This window comes from Impatiens glandulifera, chromosome 5, assembly GCF_907164915.1.
Source record: "Impatiens glandulifera chromosome 5, dImpGla2.1, whole genome shotgun sequence".
Taxonomy (NCBI): Eukaryota; Viridiplantae; Streptophyta; class Magnoliopsida; order Ericales; family Balsaminaceae; genus Impatiens; species Impatiens glandulifera.
The window spans coordinates 7,935,107-7,957,628 of NC_061866.1; the positions used below are offsets into that span (position 1 = coordinate 7,935,107).

General features: G+C 29.5%; 1 protein-coding gene across 2 annotated transcripts; it reads right to left on the reverse strand.

Moving 5' to 3' along the window:
- Window positions 1–1,090: 1,090 nt before the first annotated feature.
- Window positions 1,091–8,639, reverse strand: LOC124940617 (protein SCAR2-like). 2 transcript variants are annotated; one of them, XM_047481139.1, is made up of 9 exons: window positions 8,359–8,639; window positions 6,969–7,132; window positions 6,296–6,419; window positions 6,104–6,218; window positions 5,811–5,878; window positions 2,083–5,707; window positions 1,748–1,834; window positions 1,550–1,654; window positions 1,091–1,457 (listed from the first exon to the last, which is right to left on the reverse strand). In XM_047481139.1, exons 1-9 carry the CDS (start codon window positions 8,511–8,513, stop codon window positions 1,410–1,412), a joined length of 4,491 nt encoding a protein of 1,496 aa, XP_047337095.1. In that variant the 5' UTR covers window positions 8,514–8,639; the 3' UTR covers window positions 1,091–1,409. The 2 variants fall into 2 exon arrangements, with proteins under 2 accessions (XP_047337095.1, XP_047337096.1); XM_047481140.1 differs by having other exon boundaries at window positions 6,969–7,121; window positions 8,359–8,493.
- Window positions 8,640–22,522: the final 13,883 nt, after the last annotated feature.

The following is a 22,522-nucleotide window of genomic DNA, read 5'->3' on the forward strand; positions in this document are numbered from 1 at the left end:
AATGAATCTTCTATTTTTATCTTTTTTATAATTTTTTATTATTTTTATATGAGTATTTATGATTGATTATTTTAATTTTATTTTATATATACAAGCATTCATCATTAATTATTTTAACTCTATATTTCTTCTTTTTTTTATATAATTTTTTATATTCACATTAATTATTTTAAAATTATTTGATCCCAATAATTGAATATAACAATCAAAATTCTTTCAACAAAATTTTTTTTTAACACAAAAATAAATTAATTAAGAATTGAATAATAATAAAAACTCATTCATCAAACACTAAAAAAGTAATAAAGACAAAACAAATCCTTTACTAATATAAGTCGTGAATAAAAATTATTAAACTAAATAAGAAAAAATCCTTTTTTATTTTTATTATATTAAATTAAATAAAAAAAAAACCTTCAAAAAAATATTACAGTAAAACATAAAACTCATAAATAAGTTGTTAAATTTTTTTTAAAAAATGAAAATTTAAAAAATATGAGAAATAAAAACTAATAAAAAAAAAATGAAATATAAAAGTGAAATTAATATTAAAATAATAAAAAATTTAATAATAAAATAAATTATCTTGCTTAATTAATGAAAAAAAAGAGAGAAAATGTATTAATATTAAATTAATAAATATATAAATTTAAAAATAAAAGTTAATCATAATTATTAAAATATGCTAAATGAACCAATTATTGATAGTACATATGTTTAAATGATCTTTTATTAATATATACGTCTAAGTGAGTTAGTTGTACAAGTACATACATTTAAGTGAGCTTTTTTCCTAAATTTTTTTTTTTTTCGGTAGGATTATACTTCAACCACTTTTTAATAATGTTTATAATTAATAATGTTTAATTATTAATTTAATATGACACAAAAGTCAAATGTTTATTCCAATAAAAAAATACAAAAACTCTTAATTGCTCCTCATCAAGGTGATATCTCTTGAATCTGGTCATTTTATGATATTAACAATAGACTAATAAGCATACCAATCAAGTAAACAAAATTCCTAATTCGCCCCTCATCAAGTCAGTCTCACAATCCAAGAGCATTTCTTGTCCAAATATTTCAAACATGCCAAATCATATAGAAATTTCTTTATAAGAGAAAAAATATTAAATACAACACTAATTTATCTAGTAAAATGAATAGTGTGTCATTAAATATTTCAAACAAAGCTAATTGACTAATAGACCCCTTATATCTACTAGATGAATTGAGCAACAGCCCGAAACATACTCGAAACAAATTTGCTCTCCAACCTTCTTGGGAAAGCGATGGAGAAAGGTGGGTAATTTATACACGTAGAAAATATACAAGGAACATATAATTCAGTGAATGATCAAATATATTTTGAATAAGAAAAATAAATAACAGATTACTCACATTTGGTTCTATGAATCGCTCCAGTCATCGTCATCATCATCACTTCCAGCCAATGACTGCATCCAAACCATGATAATGTCAATATGATGTATAGAATGAAAGAAAGTTATGTTGATCTGAGAAAGAGTAAATGGACAAAGAGAGCGACCTGGCGAATTGAATTGGCTTTCTCTAATATAGCAGCAACATTTAGATTGGTTTTAGGACCCTGAACGCTGGGTCGTGTCACTGCTGTAGGTTTCAAGTTGAAAGACTGGAAAAGTGGAGAAGATTTTATCCATCAGCAGCAGAGAAAAATTATAGAATGAATAAAGATTTGCTGAAAAAGCACTCTAATTTGGCTTACTTTCGTTCTTATTTGTTCGAGGAATGTATCCCTTTCGTCAACCTTCTTTCCACTTGGAGGTCTAACCCTTTCTGTTACTTTCCTCAGCTGTTTGACAGATAAGTATTTTTGTTAGAAAGGTTTCATTTTTCTGGGCTTTGACAACACATATATAGCCAGTTTTGTTAAACATTTTCTTTTCACCATGATTTGAAAAATCTAAATTTGTTAGAAAATAATAAAGTATAATTTGGAAAATAATTTTGTATACCAAATGAAGCAAAATAAATTACACTAGAATGTGGAGCGTGATCCAAAGAAAAAATCTTATACCAAAAACATACAACTGTCCATACCTTGGTCTTATCAAGGGCAACAACAGCATCGATCAGAGGGTTTCTAGGCCGTGGAATTTTCTTCTGGAAACCTCCATTTGACTTTACATAAGCAGGCTCCGGTTGTGGAGCAAACATACTGTGATCCTCTGAATTTGAAGAAACTGACTGGGGTTTCCCATCATCCATATCGGTTGAGGCCAAAGCTGTATCAGGTGGATCCACTTTTTTCACCTCCTCCATAATTACGTTGAGAGACATAGACTTCTCATTTTCTGGGCTCGTGTCTGGAGCTAAGCCATCTAAAGGATCAATAGATTTCTCCTGTAATGTTTTGGAACCATTAGTTGAAGAACTATCTTCCTCTTTATGAGGCAGCCGTAACCTATCATCATCTGTAATTGATGGGACCATTGAAGATTGAGCCCCATTTGGAATGTGAAAATCTTCAGGCTTTTCGTTACTAACAACAGTTGATACTGGGGACAAATTGCACTCATGATTAGAAACCTCCTCTTTTATAGCTGAGAAAGTTGAGAATTGCATTCTTGTACTCTCTCCCTCTCTTATTTCATGGTCCAACTCTGATTGTGACATTGTCAGCGGATTAACATCGAACTGCCCCAAGTTTCTCTCTGGACCTTCAGGAGCATGTTGAAGAATCTTTGGTATTCGCCACTGAACCGGAGGTAGAGGTGGTAAGGGAGGCATTTCATCAAACATGTTTCTCGATGGACCAGGAAGATCAAATCTTGGAAAAATTGCAATTGGTGGAACCATGACTTCCTCATGTGCATTACTTGGAGGTAAGGGCGCATTTGGCCCTGAAACAATGGAATGATCCTCTTGATCCAACAAATTTGGAGATTCTATTGTTTTAACCGGAAAAGTTGACATTGGAGAATCTACATAGCCAACGTGAGTTGGCTTTGAGAACTCTGACATGGGAACTTCAGCAAACTTGGGAGAACCACTTGGTTGTTCCTCGAGATACAAGAAATCTGTAGTAGTTGATTGTTTTTCGCGTAAATATGCCTTTGGGCTTACTTTTTCTGCAGATTTCAGTTCCTTTTCGAATTGTTCAACTATCTGCAGGACCCTGTGTTCAATAGGAGCTTCAATCTGTGAATTGCATGCTGATAGTGTATCTGAATCCAGCACACTTATTTCTGAGGTGGTTAGTTCTGATCTTTTCATGATTTCATGAATATCCAAGGGCATTCCAGGATTATATTCCATATTCGTGTCTGCATTGCATAAACCTGTCTCCAAGCAAGTTCCGGCCCCTGTCTGTTGACCCATCTCTTCAAGCAGCAAAGCCTTTTCAATAGGTCCTAGAGAATGTTCTATCTCTATATGAGGATGTAGGGGTCCAGTTATTGAATTCGACTCTTCTACCACTGGCAAATCTGAATCTTCACTTAAATAAATATCATTGATAGCAGAAACCTCCATTGTTGCTTTTGACTGCTTTGTTTCTGTACCTTCAACAGAAAGAGGAACATATTCTTTGGAAACCTCTTTCGAATTTAGAGTATCTGAGTGGAACTCGTGTGGGACAGAAGCTGTCCTATCGACAAAGAAATCATTTTCTCCGTAATCTGCTTCACTGACATGACCCTTTAGATTATCCATGCTTGGTAGTTGAAGTTCAACTGGAGAAATGACTTTTGGACTTTCTGAGAAAGTCTGTTCCATAGAGTCATTGGTGAGACAATGGATTGATGGACTATATTTGCAGCTAAATACCACTTCTGGTATGACTATGGCATCATGCTCTCTTAAAACCACACTGCAAGGATCTGTAAGGGCCAATGACTGTGACTGCAATTCCGCACATGAAGCCATTGATAGAGGTCTCTCTTCGGTGTGTGATGTTATCAACTGAAGCTGCTCTTCTTTATATGCTAATGTAGATTGAGGCTTTTCTGCTGCAAGTGATGGTAATAATTGAGGGTAATCTTCTTCCCTTGACGATGTTGATTCTTCAGCTAACTGCATTTCTATATCTGACACAACCAATGAGGTATGCTCTTCTTTGTGTGAAACAACCAATTGATTATGTTCTTCTGTGTGTAAGAGAATCAAATGAGACTGCTCGTCTGCATGTAATACAGAAAACTGATCCTGCTCATGTGAAACGGTCATTTGAGGCTCCTCTGAGCGTGAAACAGCCCATTCATGATCTTCTTCTTCAAGCAATACGGTCATTTGAGGCTCCTCTGAGTGTGAAACAACCCATCCATGATGTTCTTCTTCTTCAAGCAATACAGAAAATTCAGGCTGCTTTTCTCCGAGTGCAACAAACGATTCAGGCTGCTCGTCAACGTGGAAAACAGTCAAATCAGATGGATCTATATGATGATCAAAAGGATACAAAACAGGTTCTTCTGCAATAGTCTCCACAAAATCTGGAGCCTTGAAGACCACAGTTTCGGTATCAGAAGTGTGTGGTTCTCCTTCAGTAGCATTTTCTGTGAAATCTACATCTTCATTGTTTTCACTCTCTAATAATTTTCTAAGAACAAGCGAAGTATCATCTTGATCTTGATAGTCTAGGTGGTTTTCAGCAGAGGACACAGAGAGAAGTGTTTGAACAGCATCTGAAGGAATATCAGAGATCTTGGATGCATGAAGTAAGTCATCAGAAGGGTATTCTCTATTTTCATTATTAGTATGACCTTCTTCATTGGATTCCGTATTCTCAGATGCATCTTCTTTTAAACTTCCTTGCAGATCTAAAGATAAAGATACAGGATGTGTATCTGTATGACATGAACTAGACTGTTCATCCCCAATTCCACAACTGTAGGTCGAGGTGTCAGCTTCAACTACGTATACATCATTGCAAACATTTTCCAGATGATGTGTTGTATTATTATTGTCAATTAAAGGCTGTTCAGATAACAAATGGTCATCTTCAGCTGAAACACTATCGTCAGACAGTACAGCCTTTGTCAGATTGCTATTATCAGTATAAGAGAGTTCGGATAGCTCTCCACTGGAAGAAATACTCTCGTTATCTGTTAAAATGAAACTTTCAATCGGTTGAGAATCTGGTAAGTCAGCCTCACTTGCGTCAATATCGGGTTGCTGCTTACTGGAATGAATATTGTTCTTGGATCTGCATTGCATGTCTGCTTCATTGTCAGAATCAATTGTAGCAAGGGCATCCATGTAATTGTCTACATCACTGGCAATGTCATCTGACTGGTAATCGCTTTCCATTTTTCTTTCTCTGTCAACTTCAATTTCCTTTTCATCATCGTCAATGTGAAGAGGGGAGAAAGTCTCATACGTTTCAGAACTGAATTGCCTTTTTACCCCTGAGAGTTCATATTTAGCTTCCTCAGTCAACTGATCAATTGGTGGTTTTGCTAGAGAGTCGTCTATATCTGAAGAAGATGAATATGAACTTCTTTTTGGCGATAGCTCTTCTCTAGGACTTCCATTACAAGGCAACAGAGGTGCGGAACTAACAGATATTTTGGGAACCACGTCAAGCTCTGATGAGTTTATTTTCAAGAATTTCTCCATATAACTCTGCTCCAGTTTATTTTCATTCAGTCTTCTCTTCAATTTTACACGAAATGCAGGACCATTAATACTATTTTCAACAGTCTCTTTGTGAAGCAAGTCATGCAATCTGCAATTTTATGATTCAACAATAGATAAGTTATTATCAAATTACACCTACAGTTAAACCACACTCATAAGTTTAGTCAATGATTGAAAAACTATGATCCCACCTAGTAGTGTGCACTTTTTGCAGGGCCTGGGGGGTATTATCTCCATTCTGCAAATGTGATCCTTTCTTCTGCAACAAGTAAAGCATATATTTATAGAAGAAAACTATAAGTTACAAAACTGTGAGTAACACTATGAACTAAGAAAACTGAAATTCTAATGATTTTAGACCTCATAAAGCCGTTTCAAACAGACAATTGAGCATATTATTTGTTCTCAGCAGCTCAAGTCACAAAAGAAAGCAAAATTTCAAAAACAGGTTAGTAACTAATGTGACATTACTCTTATGACTCACCTTAGCTTTCCTTTTCTTTTCCCTGTGACTTTCAGGATTTTCCAGTCCATCAACCTTAAAATAAGATGGATCAGTGTAACGTTTCAAACATGCACCAGCACCCGCAACATCAAACCTGCATCATCATTTATTTAACAAATTAGTCTCTTGCATCTCAACTTCCCCCAACCAACACAAACCATAAGGACATACTTGTCTAGAATGAATAATCTTGGAGGACCACGGCATTCTTCATAAGAGTCCATAACAAACCGCGGAAAATCTCCTTGTGTTATCAGATTCTGCTCCATCCGAAGATTAGGATGCCACTCAGTACCTACATTAGTTACACATCAACGGCATAATCAAATTTCTTAAAATGTAAGCATTTGTCTGCTATCCCTCAATAGCATGAGCATACCTAATAGTGTGTTCAATCACACAGCTTATTAGTTAGTCTGAATAATTTAAGTGCTTATTTGAATTAAATTTATTTAATAACTGCTTTTTAAAATCACTTAATTATTCAGATTTAGTTCAAATTAAGCTAAAAATTCTAGATTAATTTGATAAGTTATGAATGACTTAACTCAGAAATATGGTAAGAGAGTAAAAGAGACAACTGTAACCCTAAAAAATTAATCAAATCACATTCCTACAAGGATGAAACAGTCTAAGTACTTTTCCAATATTAGTTCCACATTTTACCATATCAAGTACTTAAAATTTAGATATTTTTATTTGATTTATCCAACATTTATTTTTAACACTTCAAAATTCAGTTTTCAGCATTCGTCACTTAATTTTCAGCTTTATCAAATACACCATAAGCTTTGATATAATATCCTCAGGAAAACAAGAGATGAAGTTTAAAATGAACCCATACCTGAATTATTAAGGAGAGACGAATGGCTGGTCTGGGATAATAATGTCGTCTCAATAGAAGGAAATTCAGCTTCAAGCTGTTGAACACGAACCAATAGACCATGACCTCTGGCAGCAGTAGCCATAACTTCTTCATGTAAGTTGTGAAATATTTCTGCAGCAAACCTTTTACAAATTGAAAGAAGTTGGTATTTTGTGAAGAATATTTGTCAGAGGTACAAATAAAGTAAAGGCTACAGAATAAGCAAGAAAAAATGGGATGAAGGAACACATTCAAAGTCACCAACAGGTGACAACATAAGTTTTTTTGCTGTCTTCCATAAACAAGAAGGAAAAATTTGGAAGGACCAAGGCTTCAAACTTGCAGAAGATATCAAGTGATCATGGTTAACCCAATGAGAGATATCTCTACCTTTATCTGTCTTGCAATGTATATCTACACTAGGACATTTAGAAGTAGGTAATTTTGACCGAAAACATTTGGGAACACTTTTGTTTTTGTTTCTGTATGTGAAAACATTTCTTGATACATAAACACTGGAATATCCAAGCTATTCAAACCAAGTACAGATTCTGCCATGTAAGATAGAACTTAAAAGCGTTTATTTTAATGTGAAGGGGAAACTATCATCAACCATCCTGCTTCATTTGCCAAATTCTAGTGGGAAAAAAAGGACAAAGAACATTATAAACTTCTTTCAGAAAATTCATATCTGGAGGTGATAATTCTCAGGTATCCTTAAATAAGATCACTGACCAGAATATACAACAAAAATAATGTTTGAAAATCGATAAGAGTGAGAAAACAGGCAACTCAAATTACATGTAGTTCGAACCTTTGTTAAAGAGAATGGTTCTAGTCCTGGTATCATAATATATCACTAGGTTTTAGAATTCATGAAACCCAAAGTTGATTGAGCATACTGTATATGAATATGATCATACATTGAAGTAACCTTAAGACAAGGAATTCATTGAAACATGATTAGTTAAGAGCTTCTTAATTCTCAAAGTCAACAAATTTGATTAGTTTTCTTGTCCAAATTCTCCTAATTGAAGAACTTATGACATCCATCATGCACTAAATCTTCAATACACAATCAACATTGACCAATCGAAACAGCATTTCAGGATGTCAACAAATACTTATCATTAGACACAGAAAGATCTCAGGTCTACATTCTTCCTAAAACATATATACACAGAAATCTTCATTTGAAGAAATCTAACATCAATTATATGTTTAAACCCAAATTAAGTTACTAATTAGAAATCATCCATCGAAATACCAATTAAGTAAGCACTAATTGCATAAACAAAACACAACCCACAAAAGCTACTAGAAGAGGGTCAATAGATAGAACTAGAAAAAGTTAATTAAGAAGACTAACTCTGCTAAGTCGCCAAGCTGACGCAAAAGACCGACGAGGCCAGCCATGGCAACACCTTCAAGTAAAGCTTCAGGATCATCTTTATCAGCTGCTCTATAAAGCTCTGGATCGGCCAAACCATATTCATTCTTTATTTGGTACCGACTCAAAGGCATATTCTTTGAATAGAAATTCAAAATCTCAGCCCTTTTCTTTGGTTTCCCTTCTTCCTGTTTCAAGCTTCAGCCTTCAACTTTACATTTCCACCATGAATATGAAACCGAGTAAATAGCTGTGCTACTGTAAGAGGAAGACATCAAGAAAGAGACAGAGAGTTTTCTTAGGTCTTGTTTGGTATTCTAAAATCACTTTTTTTATATGATGAAATTCATTTCCATTTTTTTTATTCTTTTTTCTTAACCAAAAGAAGTAAGATTTATTATTTTCCATTTTTATTCCACTCCTTATAAATGTATTTATAGGTACCTATTATTCAATTATTTTCAACTCATTTAATAATTGTAAGATGTATTACATATATTGATGAAGAGTAAAAGAAATATGAATAAAAAGTCTTTGATTTTTTTTGATAAATGGGTAATTTTATAGGAATTCAAAACAAAAACAAACCAGACTTGTTAAAATTGAAATGAAAATGAGAAATAAGAGTACCTTAGAAGAAATATACAAAATGTCACATTAAAACTAATAAGTTATAAGCACTTTAGACAATCACTAGGTATTTGAAATTATGTCAATCAAGCATGATGAGGGATGATTCTTAGGTTGTGAGTTATATGCATTAATTTAGGATACTTATGGGCAGAGTAGGGAATAGATAAGTTAAATCTCGAAAAAAATAAACCTTAATTTGGGATAATTATGGGCGGAGTGGGAAATAGATGAGTTAAATCTCGCCCAAAAAAAATAACCTTAATTTGGGATCATTATGGGCAGAGTAGGGAATAGATGAGTTAAATCTCGCCTGAAAAAAAAAACTCATACTTTTTTAATTTTTAAATTCAATTCAATATTTATTTATCTAATTCTCAAAAATAGGTAAAAGCATGTATTAATATACCTCTTTCATTCATAATTTTTCCAAAAAATTCAAATTCATATCAATTTTTTTTTAAATCTCATCCCACTTCAATTTCTAGATCTTTCTTTATACCCGTTCCTAATTTTTTTTTATTTTTTGAATTATAATTTCTTATGATAATTTTTATCATAATTTGAACTTTAATGTTTTATTATTTGTCTTTTTTATATATATATTATATCTTTAAGATCTTCACGAGTTTTATTCTTTAAAATGAAATTGCAATAATTCGATACAAAGCCACACATAAATAAGCTATTCAAAATTATGATTATTTATTTTTTACACTCACATCATTATGAACATATGATACACCATAAAAAAAAATTAGAATGGAATATGAAGATTAAATAAGTCTAATAAAAACATTCATGACTCTATGATCTTAATAATTAGTTAAAAAAATTGAAAATTATGTAATAACAAATAGGTGGTGGTTCATTATTCTTGTAGCACAATTTATACCAATTCTCAAAAATTATCCATTTCTAATTAAGGATACCTTTATCTCTATGCTCCCTACCAAACAATGACACAACTATGAGAGAGTTTTGGCATTCCATGCGTCACCCCCATGAAAATGTGATGCCCTCTTCATTAAGTCAAGAGGGAGTGGTAGTCTCTATCAATAACTAAAGTATTCAATCCTTAACATGTTTTACTATGGTTCACATATTGTGCTCATAAATAAAAAAGAACAATGAATCATTTTTTTTTGTGAACCACTCAAAATTATCCAAATCTTACTTCACATGAATATCTTTACATCTAAAAACGGTTATTCTCTCAATTGAGTCTCCAATTTGTTGAAAGATGTGATGATAAACCATTCGAGTTTAACACTAATAATATTATGTTTGATTGTAGAAGGAATGGTAATTATTTTAAGTAAATTTTAATGAGACTCCGATCTATTAGATCTTGTTCGATAAGGGTTTTGAAATGTGAAAAAGAGATATAATATAAGTGGAAAGGAAGCCCATGTATAGTTTCAATAAAGATCAACACTCCTTCTTTATATTGTTATTTCAAAAATTGTTTTAAATATTATACTATTTGGAATGTTGCTCATGAATTTATGGGAATTAAGAATGGAGATTTGTAGTATCATTGTCATGTACTGTCATTTTTGTTTCTTCTGACAAGAAAATGGGATGGACGGTCTAATATATCGGATGACAAATCTTTGGTTTATAGTGAATTCCTTGGGGTTTGTTTGATCTGTATTAATTTTTAGGTTAGATTATTAGAGAAGAATTCCATACGGATAAACTATTATTTGAACGAAGTGCAAAAAATGCGATATTTGTTGTCTAATTGAGCAAAGACTAATACCTTAATTGAGTCGGTCAATATAAAATATGTTTATCAAAGTGCTTTTCGTCTCTTGGTCTTTTAAATTAACTTTTGACACTAAATAAAATATAACCCTACGAGGTTTGATCATATCCTAGTTTATAAGCAACCTTTCTTTTTTTTTGTAAAAAAAGTTCATGTATATTAAAAATGATGAAAATCGTTTGAGCACAACGACAAAAAATAACATTAAGAGAAAATAAATAAATAAAAACGTTACTCAATATGTTATCAAGCTCGTAAGTTCTCGAGAAGAATGATTAACTCCCCGGCGGACTCTACCGACTAGCATCATAATAATAGCATTATGAATTATACGACCAGACGACTACTATAAGTGAAAGTTCGACGATTTATCTCCAACTAGATAGTCCACCAAAAAATAATTAGGATAATAACTCAAATTTCTCAATAACTATCCAAATACTCGGTCATCATCCAATGAATTTCAGTGATACTCCACAAAAGACTCCAAATACTATTCACCCTGACAATGCAAAAGTAAGCAAGTTGCCGATTCAACTTTCTCGTGATACATACGACTAACCATAATACAACATTTTTTCATGCACATATCATCCGTAAGAATTTCATTATGAATAACGCTACATTCAAAGAACGAGATCTTTGATGAAATTTTTGACTCCCAAAGTTTCTCCCAACAAAAATTATATTAACTCGTCTTAGAGAATAAGTTGTAGTAATGTTATCCATATTTTGTCAACGCATAACGTCTTGTTCAGACGGGGACATTTGTTTGCGTCATACCAAAAGTAAAACTCTATTTTGAGAATAACTCTCCATGATGTTTAATTTCCTTATATTACTAATTCGGCTAACGAAACCACTAGATCGATGATCAAACATGTCCTTAAATGTGGAATTTCTACATATATAAATGGAAACAAGCTTATGATACGTTGTAGCTAGACTTTTGAAATTACAACAACTGTTGTCCCAAAAATTGATCGAAGAAACATTCCCACAATGAATCTAGATTGTTCACGAAAACTTTTCCACATAGAATAATTTCCTCTCTAAATGTTACACCCCGCTGGATAATTAAACATTTTTGTAAACCAACCAGACCAATCGTAACCATACTTACATTTGATCATCGATGTCCAAAGACTATTCGGTTGTTGCAAATCTAGAACACCATTTTGATAAAAGAGACTTATTAAAGGAAATAAGATCTCGAATATACAAACATCATTGATCTTTAAAACATTTAACATTATTTCAACTAACTAAATGACAAAACGATGAGTTAAAGGATCCTAAATTTAGACATTATGTTCTTCATTTTCACTGTCAGACTCTTGGAAATAATTAATAAAGACATCATCTATGTGGGCATAAATGACAACAAAATCTTAATGAGGATTAACCGATCCCCTTTCAAGATTATTTTACTTTTTCATCTAGACAGATTATATTTCATTTTAGTGATAATCGGGTCTCAAGAGACCTTGAATCGTAATTTAGCACCAATGACATATTAAGGTATGCTAATGAAAGATCACCAATTTTGAACCCCAACACATTTGCCAACATCATCCTTCTTCTGTTCGAAACAAGATCTGAGAAAAAGATTGACTTATTAAGATTCACTCGAAGACCGGAACATGTATCGAATACCAAATATTCCGTATGTGTTTAAAATTCATGTAGGTATCCTGAACCATGCAGAATGTGTCATCAATAAAAAACAAATGTGATATAGAAAAATAATATCTTCTTGATTCACAACTCACACCACGGGTGAGTCTTGAATTTTCTGTGAACGCTATCTTTTTTAGAGAACTTCCATAATAATAACGAACAAAAAAGGAAAGATTGGATCACCTTGTCTAATCCTTCAAGAACTTTAAAACAATCTCTGAGAACTACCATTAACAATGACATAAAACTTAGTCGTCGAGAGCCAAAATCTAATCCCCTCAATCCATTTCGCACCCATTCCATTATGCTCATTAAATCAAACAAAAATTCTCAATTGACGTATAATAAGCTTTTTCGATCATTAAATTTTTTAAAGATTAAAATAAAAATATTTAATGGGTATGTTTGAAAATATCTTGAGCTGAGTTTAAACAAATAAATATTATTAAATTAATTAATATATACATAATTAAAATATATTTCGGAACATTATTTCTTATAAATCAATATCAAAATAAGAATTTAAAAGAAAAATAAATTCAAAATATATATTTTTTTTTTGGTCCAAACCCAAACCCAGTTCGAATTGAACCGATTTATTTTAATTTTATAATGAATATTTGTAAAAAAATAATTTAAATAATCCAATTGTCAAACAAGCGTAGCTGGTGTGGGGTAGAGTATTTATGTATCTTCTCATGCCTTGCCTTCATTAAAATCATGCTTTTAAGTTTTAACCTAACTTCAATAAATCATTATATAAAACTTGTAACATAATTTATAAATTAATATCTTAACTGAAGTATAATGATAATTTTAAAAAGCAGACATAATATATTAACAGTAATTTTTTAAGAAAATGAAAATTTTCAACCCATAACCATAGTTGATTAAATTTAGAAAGAGACTCATACCTCGGTATAATTTTGATTAATTGTTTTTTAAATTATATTGATCAACTTTATCATAACAATCAAATTTATAAAATGCTATATAAATAACATATAAGGGGATTAAATAGTTTGGTATTCTTGTAAAAACATTTATTATAGTTATTCATATTAATTTTAAATATGTAACCCATTCTACTTGAATTAACTAATAACTATTTTATTTTATTTTTCAATTTAAAAACTATTTTTTGTTCAGTAGTTATAAAAAGAGAGATGCAAAGTTGAGCCTTTAAGAGTTTGTTGATCTTGGTTGTTAGGATTTTTTTTTTGAATTTTTTTTTTAAAAAATTGTTAAATATAAAAGTAGTTTATTTGAGTTTTTAATTGATTTAATTATTAAAATATTTTTTTAATATTTAAAATTTAAATATAATAAAATAAAATAAATATTTTAGTATTTTAATTGATAAAATAAGTATTTCATAATTAAAATGTTAATAATGTGATAAATAAAATTAAAAAATAATAAAAAAATTAAATCCTAAAAAAACAAATTAACCCCCAATCAAACTAGCTCTCAGGTCTCGTTTGAGTAATGAATTATTTGAGTTTTAACTGGACTTTTCACACACAAAAAAAAAACTTGTTTGACCAAAAATTTTGAAAAATATATTTTTTTTATTTTTTTGTTACTAAAATAACCCTGCAATTAACCCTTCACATATTCCTAATCTCCTTCTCTCCATTTCTTTTCTTTAACTATATTATTCAATTTAATTATTTATTTGAACTATTTCAATTTTAATGTTATATTAAATAATGTTAGTATTTTATGAATTTATTTGTATTTAATATAATTAATATAAATTTTTTAAATGAAGTAATTTAATTTATATTAAAATAAAATATATATTAAAAAACTATATATATATATATATACATTAATATTAACAATTATAAATATCAAAATATAAAATTTTAAATGAATATTAATTTTATAAATCACTAATATTAATTTTTTATTTAATAATTAATTAATATTAAAAACATAAGTAAAGAATAATATAAATAAAAAGATTGAGGTAATAAATTAGTCCATCAAACAAGCTCTAATTAGTATGCAATTGGCCAGTTGTATATATGAATATATTGGAAAAAGAAAAGTCATGTTGTCTCCATTAATTAGTATGCTTAACCAGGCCGCACACTTTGACATGGGCAATAATGTTGAAGTATTGTGAATGAAGAAACATATGCATAAATTAATAAAATGCAATATTATTTTCAATATAAATGTATTTCCTACTTTAATTACCATATATTAAATAAAGCTCCATATTGCATCTCTTGAGAAATTAAGGAAATACATGATAGACAGTATGGAGGCATTGGTCGGTTGTTTGGAAGATAACAACTTATGTATTTACTTTGTATGTTGTAAAAAAAATCAAAAAAAATTGATCAAATAAACTGTGTTTAAATTTATTTTAATTAAATTGTGTATAAATAAAAATTTAACTTTCCGCAGCAATCTTATTGACTTAAAAAATTATAAAAATTCACTCTCTTCTTCTTGCACTTTTTCCTTTTTTATCTTTGGTTAATGCATTATGTAAAGAGTAAAATTTAAAAAGACGAGTCTAATCTTGACATCCATTGCAACTCCCCATGGTGGTAAGTTGCGGGTCGCTCTGATCATTCATCGGTTCTAACATGCGCATATTTTTCTCATGTTCATTCACGGGACCTGTCAAGGGGAGACTAGTTAAGCTATTGCATAGGGCTTCTCACCTCATATGACAGACTTCATAGCTAAGTTATGCAAATGACTTGAGTATTTGGTTGATGCATTCTTCAATGAGAATAAAATTTGAGAAGAGATTTGCGAGAAAAATAAATGCTCACACACAAGCCAGGGGAGACAAGTTAAGCTACTATATAGGGTCTCACGCTTCATCATATGCCTGCCACTTCATAAAACCGACTTGATTATATTATTTTTGTTAAAGTTTTTAATTATTATATTTTTTTTAATTTTATGGGCACAAAAAAATGGAATGCGCCTCTCGACTCCTAGGGCTGATCCTGTTCATGCGACATATGAGCCCTAGACCACAGGTTCGGCCAACAAACATTGTTGATTCGATTTTGGTGATTATGATAGTGATATGACCGTTCATTGCACTATGTTTAAACTAAATTAGTTTTGATGTGTTTTCACCACTTGGTTGTGATCGATGAAATAATTTGAGTCCTTCAAAAAATAGTATTTTACTTTTTTGTTCATGCTAAATTTAATATTTGGGTGGATTTGAATGTGTAATGGTTTTGATGGGTTTTTATTGAAAATGTATCAGATTATTTATATTTGAGAATTTTATCTTATAAGTTGGTGATTTTTGATTTTTTGGTGGTGGTGCACAGACAACCAAATTTTAACAAGCATTTTATAGTTTTTTTTTTTAAAAAAAAGGAATAATTGTTACATATTAAACTAACTTCTAAAAATAAAAAATAAGGTAACATTTGGATCATATATTGGTTCATAATTAATGTCTTTTTTTTTATTGGCCAATAATTAATGTAACTTGGAATCCAAGAAGAGTTGCACATTTAACAATATCATTCACTTATGTAGAAACCAAATGATTTGAACTTTACTTTGAAGTTTCGGCTTATTTGGGGATTCAACAACAATATTATTTTTAATAAAGTTTACATTCTAACTTTTAATTTTTATTCCATATTATTCACCCTCTAAAAGTTATTTTTAAAGAAATTAAATAATTTTAATTTTTAATTAGAGATAATTTAAAATATTAAAAGAAACCAGTTAATTTTAATTAAATAATAACTTTAATAATTATTTTAAAAATAATTTATAAATGTTTATTAAGAGAATAGATGATTTTTAAAAATGTTGTTTCCTTTTAAAATATCTTTTTATTTTCCTTTGGGATCTTCTTTTTATTTATTTATTTAATTCATTATTATTATTTTTAAATATGATTTAAAAATATATTTTTTAGAAATATTTTAAAATTATTTAAAGCATTAAAAAACTATAAATAAAATAAACTGAAAGAGGGCAAGCAAACATGCCCTAAGAATTGGACAGGCCGACAGTTAAAATTATAACCATTAGGCTTAGGCCTGTTTGAATATTTTTTTTACATCCTTCTTACAAAAACAAATATTAATTTTATTAGTACTAAATAAAATATCTCATTTTGCCTTTTTTTTTTTATATATATTTCTTTGTTTTTTATTTTATTTTAACATAGCCTGGAGGGCTGGAGGCTAGAGTTGTTATTAATTAATTTTTATTATTAATTTAATTTAAGAATGTAAAAAATAAAGGTCTACACTAATAAATTTGTATAACATATATAATCCAACTAACATAATTTGGAACAATCGGAAGGATAAAATATGAACTTTGACATTTTATATGAGCATAAAATTTACATGCACTTCAGGATATATATGGTAGTTTTATTATTTTAATATATCTTAAGCCAAGACACTACATGACATCAGCTCCTCAACTCAATTTTACCTTTTAATACCTAAATTTTAGAAGATTTTAAACGTTTTAATAGTAGTCTCCTTTGAAAAAAAGAAGAGGAGAATAGTATTATATTTTTATTAGTTTTAATGTCCTTTTAAGGCATACAAAGAAGGAAAGGAAAAAAAATATATTATCAAAATGTAACATAACCCATTAATTATTTATTTATTTTTTAATTTAGTTTATTATTATTATTTTTAATTATTAAAAATAGATAAAACCCTATGCTAATCTACTCGTTTTATTCATAAATTTTTCAAAACAATTCTAAGTTCACCCCAATTTTCTTTCGAGTTTACTCAACTTTAATTTATAGATTCGTAACTACGTATAAGGAATTATATATAATATTGTTGGTTAAAATTATGATTTTTTTAACTAAAATTTTGTATCATATTTTATTTATTTTTAACTATTTAACCATTCAATTTATCAATTAAATATTAAAAAAGATTATTTCATTTTTATACAATTTAAAATTAAAATAATAATTTAATTAATTAAAAATTTAAATCCAATAAAAATCTCTAATAGTGATTGACCTATTATTATAATTAAAAAACGAATCGTGACATACCACACAACTTGTCACGAAATAGATTAAAAGCAATTTAAAGAGAAACAAAAAATATGTGATATTATTATTATTATTATTAGATATTGGACAATAATGACCCAAGATAATTAATCTTTCAAACAAACACACATTTGGATGGGTCAACTGCATGTTATGGATATTCTCCTTTGGACTCAACATCCATTTGAAAGCTTATTTGGAAAGAAGAATAGATATGGACACCCAAAAATATCTCAAAGTTCTTATAATTGTTTCATAAAAGATCAAATAGGAAATAAGATGAAGTATGGGTTCGATTTTCACTTAAAATATAAATATATTTGTATGATAAATCCGAAATTCCTACGTTACTTTGCCTTGCATTTGGATGAAAACTAATATTATAAATTTTAAATTAATTAAAAAATATAGTATAATCAACCCGAAAAAGAAATCCGAAAAAAATCCGACCGGACTCTATTACTTTTTGAAATTAATCTCCCTCTTTAATACTAATACATTAGGAATTACTTACAAAGTTTTAATAATTTCATTTAATTTTTTATATTAAAAGTTAATAATGATGGATTTCAAATCTTTTATAAAAATAATTATTTTTTCATTGTGGGTCTAAACATAATACACCATAAATAAATTGTGATTTTAAAAATTCATAAACTATTAATTTTATATTCTAAATTGATGTTATACAAAATAAAAAAGAGGTATACCCACAAAATATTTATATACAGGCTTTAATAGCTTGAATAAATTCTTAAAATAAGTGAGCTCTCAAATTTCTTCAAATGTCTATCCATGCATTTAAGGCCAGTATTGGTATACAAGTAGATATATCATAAACAACTGATCATATTGTTAATAATATCTAAAAAAAAATTAAACTAAAATTTATAAATGATCAAAATCCCAATCATTTAAACCATATTTGTGAGCACTATGTGTAATCAGCAAAATTAGTATTGGTATTCCAATTTTATTTATCAAATTTTTACTTAATATAATTTTATCTTAGTTTGACTTTAAATGAGCTTTATACACTACATGTATACTTCAATAATAATTCTAAGATTTTCAAAATTATACCAAATTCATAATTCGTTACCTAAATAATTAAACCATAACTCAATCCACTCTAATTCTATAGAATTCATTTCTCACAATTCTGATTTTGTCTACGATGATATTCTTGTCAAGTTTAAACATTGCTAAAACACTTTTTTTTTATTGAACTATATTCGACACTATTTTTGTGAACGAGTGTCTCTTCAATATTCTTCTCCTCAAGCTCATATTTCATTTGATTTTCGATTTTCTTTGAATTGTGTTTCTTGTTATCAAGTTTTATTTTTCTTTTTAATTTATAATTTTTCTATCACCAATTTTAAGATCCATTGTTTAAAAAACAAAAGAGAAAGTTCTTAAATAAATGTATTAATTACTCTAGAAGTGAACTATGATATAATTAAACATAGAAAATTAGTATAGTGAGCATACTAAACTAGAAGATTTATTTTCATTTGCAAAATATAAATACTTGTTTTTTCTAATGCTTGCCCTATACATTCAGTGGTTTGAATATAGTTGTGGGCATAAATTCATTCCACATATAACTTGGAAATCATTTTTTTTCAGCCACTCGATCTAGATTTTGGTTTACCAAGTGACAAAATATTTGAATTAAGGGGCTTATCGAATTGAAAATGTTTGAGTAAGTGTGGTCGCGACGACGGAATGAACCTCTCTTTTGTATTACTTGAGATGAAAGCTGTGATCACAAGCTCAACCAAAAACCCTGCATAAAAAAAACAAGAATCTTGTGGTTATGACAAGTGAGATAATCGAGCATCTAAGGGTGGACCAAATTGAAAGGAAAATTAATTGATTAATAAATGAAAAGCTCGTGACAAGTACAAGTACTATTCATTGCCTTTCTTGGTGGGGCTGTGGGAATATTGGACCATTAGGTTTGTTAGTTAGTGCTATTTCATGAATTCGTTTAAAATTTAAAACCCTATACCTAATAAGTGCACACAAATTAATATAGTGTTAGAGAAATGTTAATTTCCTAACATATATTTAATAAAGAGTCAATTTATTACAAGACGGTAGATAATGACAAAAGATATATTATAAAAAAAAAGAAAAGCATTGGCCAAACAAGAGTAATAGAGTCTTCCATAATTTCAATTTATTCTCCATATTAGATTCATTCAATTTCAAATATATTATTTGCTTAGAGTTGCTTCTCCAAGAGTCAACTCAAGTAAAGGGATGGAAAAACTTCTTGAAGCCCAACACATCAATCATGGAATCCTTGGAACCAATGAATCATGTGAAAATAAAAATATTTGATTTGTCAATGTTTACTTTCAAAGTCGAACATGACTCCAACAAAATCAATTGTTGCTTATAAGTAACTCTAAAACTCTTGGCATTTGTCTTAATCGTGATCAACGTGTCATCCACGAATACTAGGTAAGAATTCCCCACATAGTTTCCTTGATTACCGATGTTTCAACCCTTGATCATACCTTTCAACTCAACCTTGTGCCATAATCATGTTAAAGGCTTCAATGACAATAACAAATAGAAGGAGATATAAGGGACCGCCATGTCTCGATGTCCTCTTGAAATATTGGAAAATTCCTCATTAATAATGGTGGAAAAACAAGCTGTTGAAATACAAAACTTGATCCATCTTATCAATCCATTATTTACTCATACTCATTCTCAATATCTAGTTTGCAGTATGTCATTGTCTCACTCATTTTAATAATTGAGTTTAGGCACTCATTTACACTAAGGAATGAATCAAATGTTTGCCTTGATTACCAATTTAATAACTTGATCAATTATTGCTTTTACCAAAGACAATCTAATTAGAATGTGCGTCTTGATAATAAATAATTAAAACTCACATATATTGTGATTTCAAATCCAGCAATGTGAAATAGTTCTCACTCAAATTATTGAGTTTAGTTTTTGAGTTGTGACTATAGATATGATATTTTATTGACGACAAGAAACACATGGCTTGGAATGACATAGATTTCACTATTCTAGCTTCGGAGGATATATTATTTCTAGTTTTTGTGAGGATGTGAATTTCTTTATTTTTGTCATTTGTTATCATCATCTCCCTCTTTTAGGGTTTTATTATTAAATGAAATCTATGAGCTAACCTGTCCTTTATTTTAGTTCATTATTCATACAAACTTTTCTAGATGTATAAAATAATAATGTGAATTTGTCCATGTCTTTATTTACTAAATAAGGATGGAGACTTTATTATTATTCATTATGTTGTCACATTACTAGAGCAAATGAGTCCAAAAAATTAGCTATTAAGATTATATACATTATTGTGTTTTCTACACATACATATAGGAACATCTTATTGGCATACCTAATACCTAGTTGTGGCCTAGTCCAAAGAAAAGCTAATATTATTTAGTGGGAAGTGCTTTTCCAAAGGTAACCCCTTTTTATGGCACCTAATTTGTTTTATTCAACATTATTTCATTTTTATTGCTAGTGTTTGTCTCCCCTAGAATTCATTATTTTTGTTATTACTCGCTGATTCTATTTTCAATCAAATCAAGACGAAGAAAATAAAATAAAATAATAAATACATCGGATTCCATTTACCTAGTCTCACTTAAATCTTAAAGCAGAGTTTACTCGCTGAAAATAGTTGTTTATTTGAAATTATCGTGAAGTCATTGGGACACCTGCCTCATTTTCACAGGAATTATTTGGATTTTAGAACTAAATATCTATAGAACAATGTCATATCCTATAAACATAGATCACTAGGTCACATTACAAAGAGGAACTTAGGACAACACATTAGAAACAATATAATTAGAGAATAGAACAAGATGCCAGTGAAGTGCTTAGACAACTAGTTTTTGTTAAGATTATAACTAAGAAGTGCTTAATGATTTTTTTATATAAATATATATATTGTATATACAACTAGAAATCTTAATTTAGTGCTTATGCTAGTAATTATTAATTTATTGATGCATAAATGATGGAAATCAGTTAAAAATTAGGTCAAGAACACGTCATCGCCTTCATATAACTTATATGGGTCGAGATTTTAAAATCAACCATTTATATGTATGATATGTGGTGTTCATCATTCACTTTGGAAAAAAGTGTCACATTTTTAGAGAAAACGATATACTAATATGTATAGTTAAAATAACAAAATACCCTAATGAGGGTTTAAATTATTCGAAGGGTCAATATTCTTAACTTCCAACATTAAAAAAATATAAAAATTAAGGCATTATTAAATGGAAAGATTAGATATCCTCCTTTCCCTTTCCAAAGACTCTCCGCAGTGCCCCTTCTCATAGTATATATAAAAGGGAGATAAGATTGCAACATATGCATCTCATATATTCTCCTCCTTCATCTCTCTGTGGGTGCATGTGGCTTTGGACAAGATGGAGAAGCAGGGCACGTGCATTACTAACTCTATGCACAATTAGGGCATTAGTGCTTTATATTTTTTGAAAAAGAAAAAATATGTAATCTCTTGATATGAGTTAGTGGTTCATGTGCCCTTCTTCGCCATCATGACCATTGTTTCAATAATGATGCTACCAAGTGCCAACATTAACAAGAAGCCATCCTAGAAGGAAGTAAATAGTCTACATATCTTATTTGCACACTTAATGAGAACCATTAACAATGTTTTTGATTTCTTTGTTTGGGTTCTTAACTACAGGGTTTTATTAAAAAAAAAAAGATGGTCCATGTTTAATGAAAAAAATATAACAGTGTCGTTTAAGCAAAAACGATACAAACATAACATGAAAAATATTTAAAAAATCATAAAACATAAAAATAAGAAAAAAATTATAAACACGTCGCCAAAATATTATAATAGTTTCAGTGATCGCGGTCGACCAATTCGTTTACTCTACGACACTATTATTGTGACGACATGGAATGATGTCTCTTCGGAAAAATCGGTGAAGGTAGTTGGTAAACTCAATAAATTTTTG

What these genes read in the sequence shown, in the direction of transcription:
- LOC124940617 (XM_047481139.1), bottom strand. Translation starts at nt 8,513, where the DNA reads ATGCCTTTGAGTCGGTACCAAATAAAGAATGAATATGGTTTGGCCGAT. An exon ending in CAAAAAGTGCACACTACTAG is followed by an intron (nt 5,708 to 5,810) that starts GTGGGATCATAG and finishes ATAAAATTGCAG; the next exon opens with ATTGCATGACTTGCTTCACA. An exon ending in TCGAACAAATAAGAACGAAA is followed by an intron (nt 1,655 to 1,747) that starts GTAAGCCAAATT and finishes CCACTTTTCCAG; the next exon opens with TCTTTCAACTTGAAACCTAC.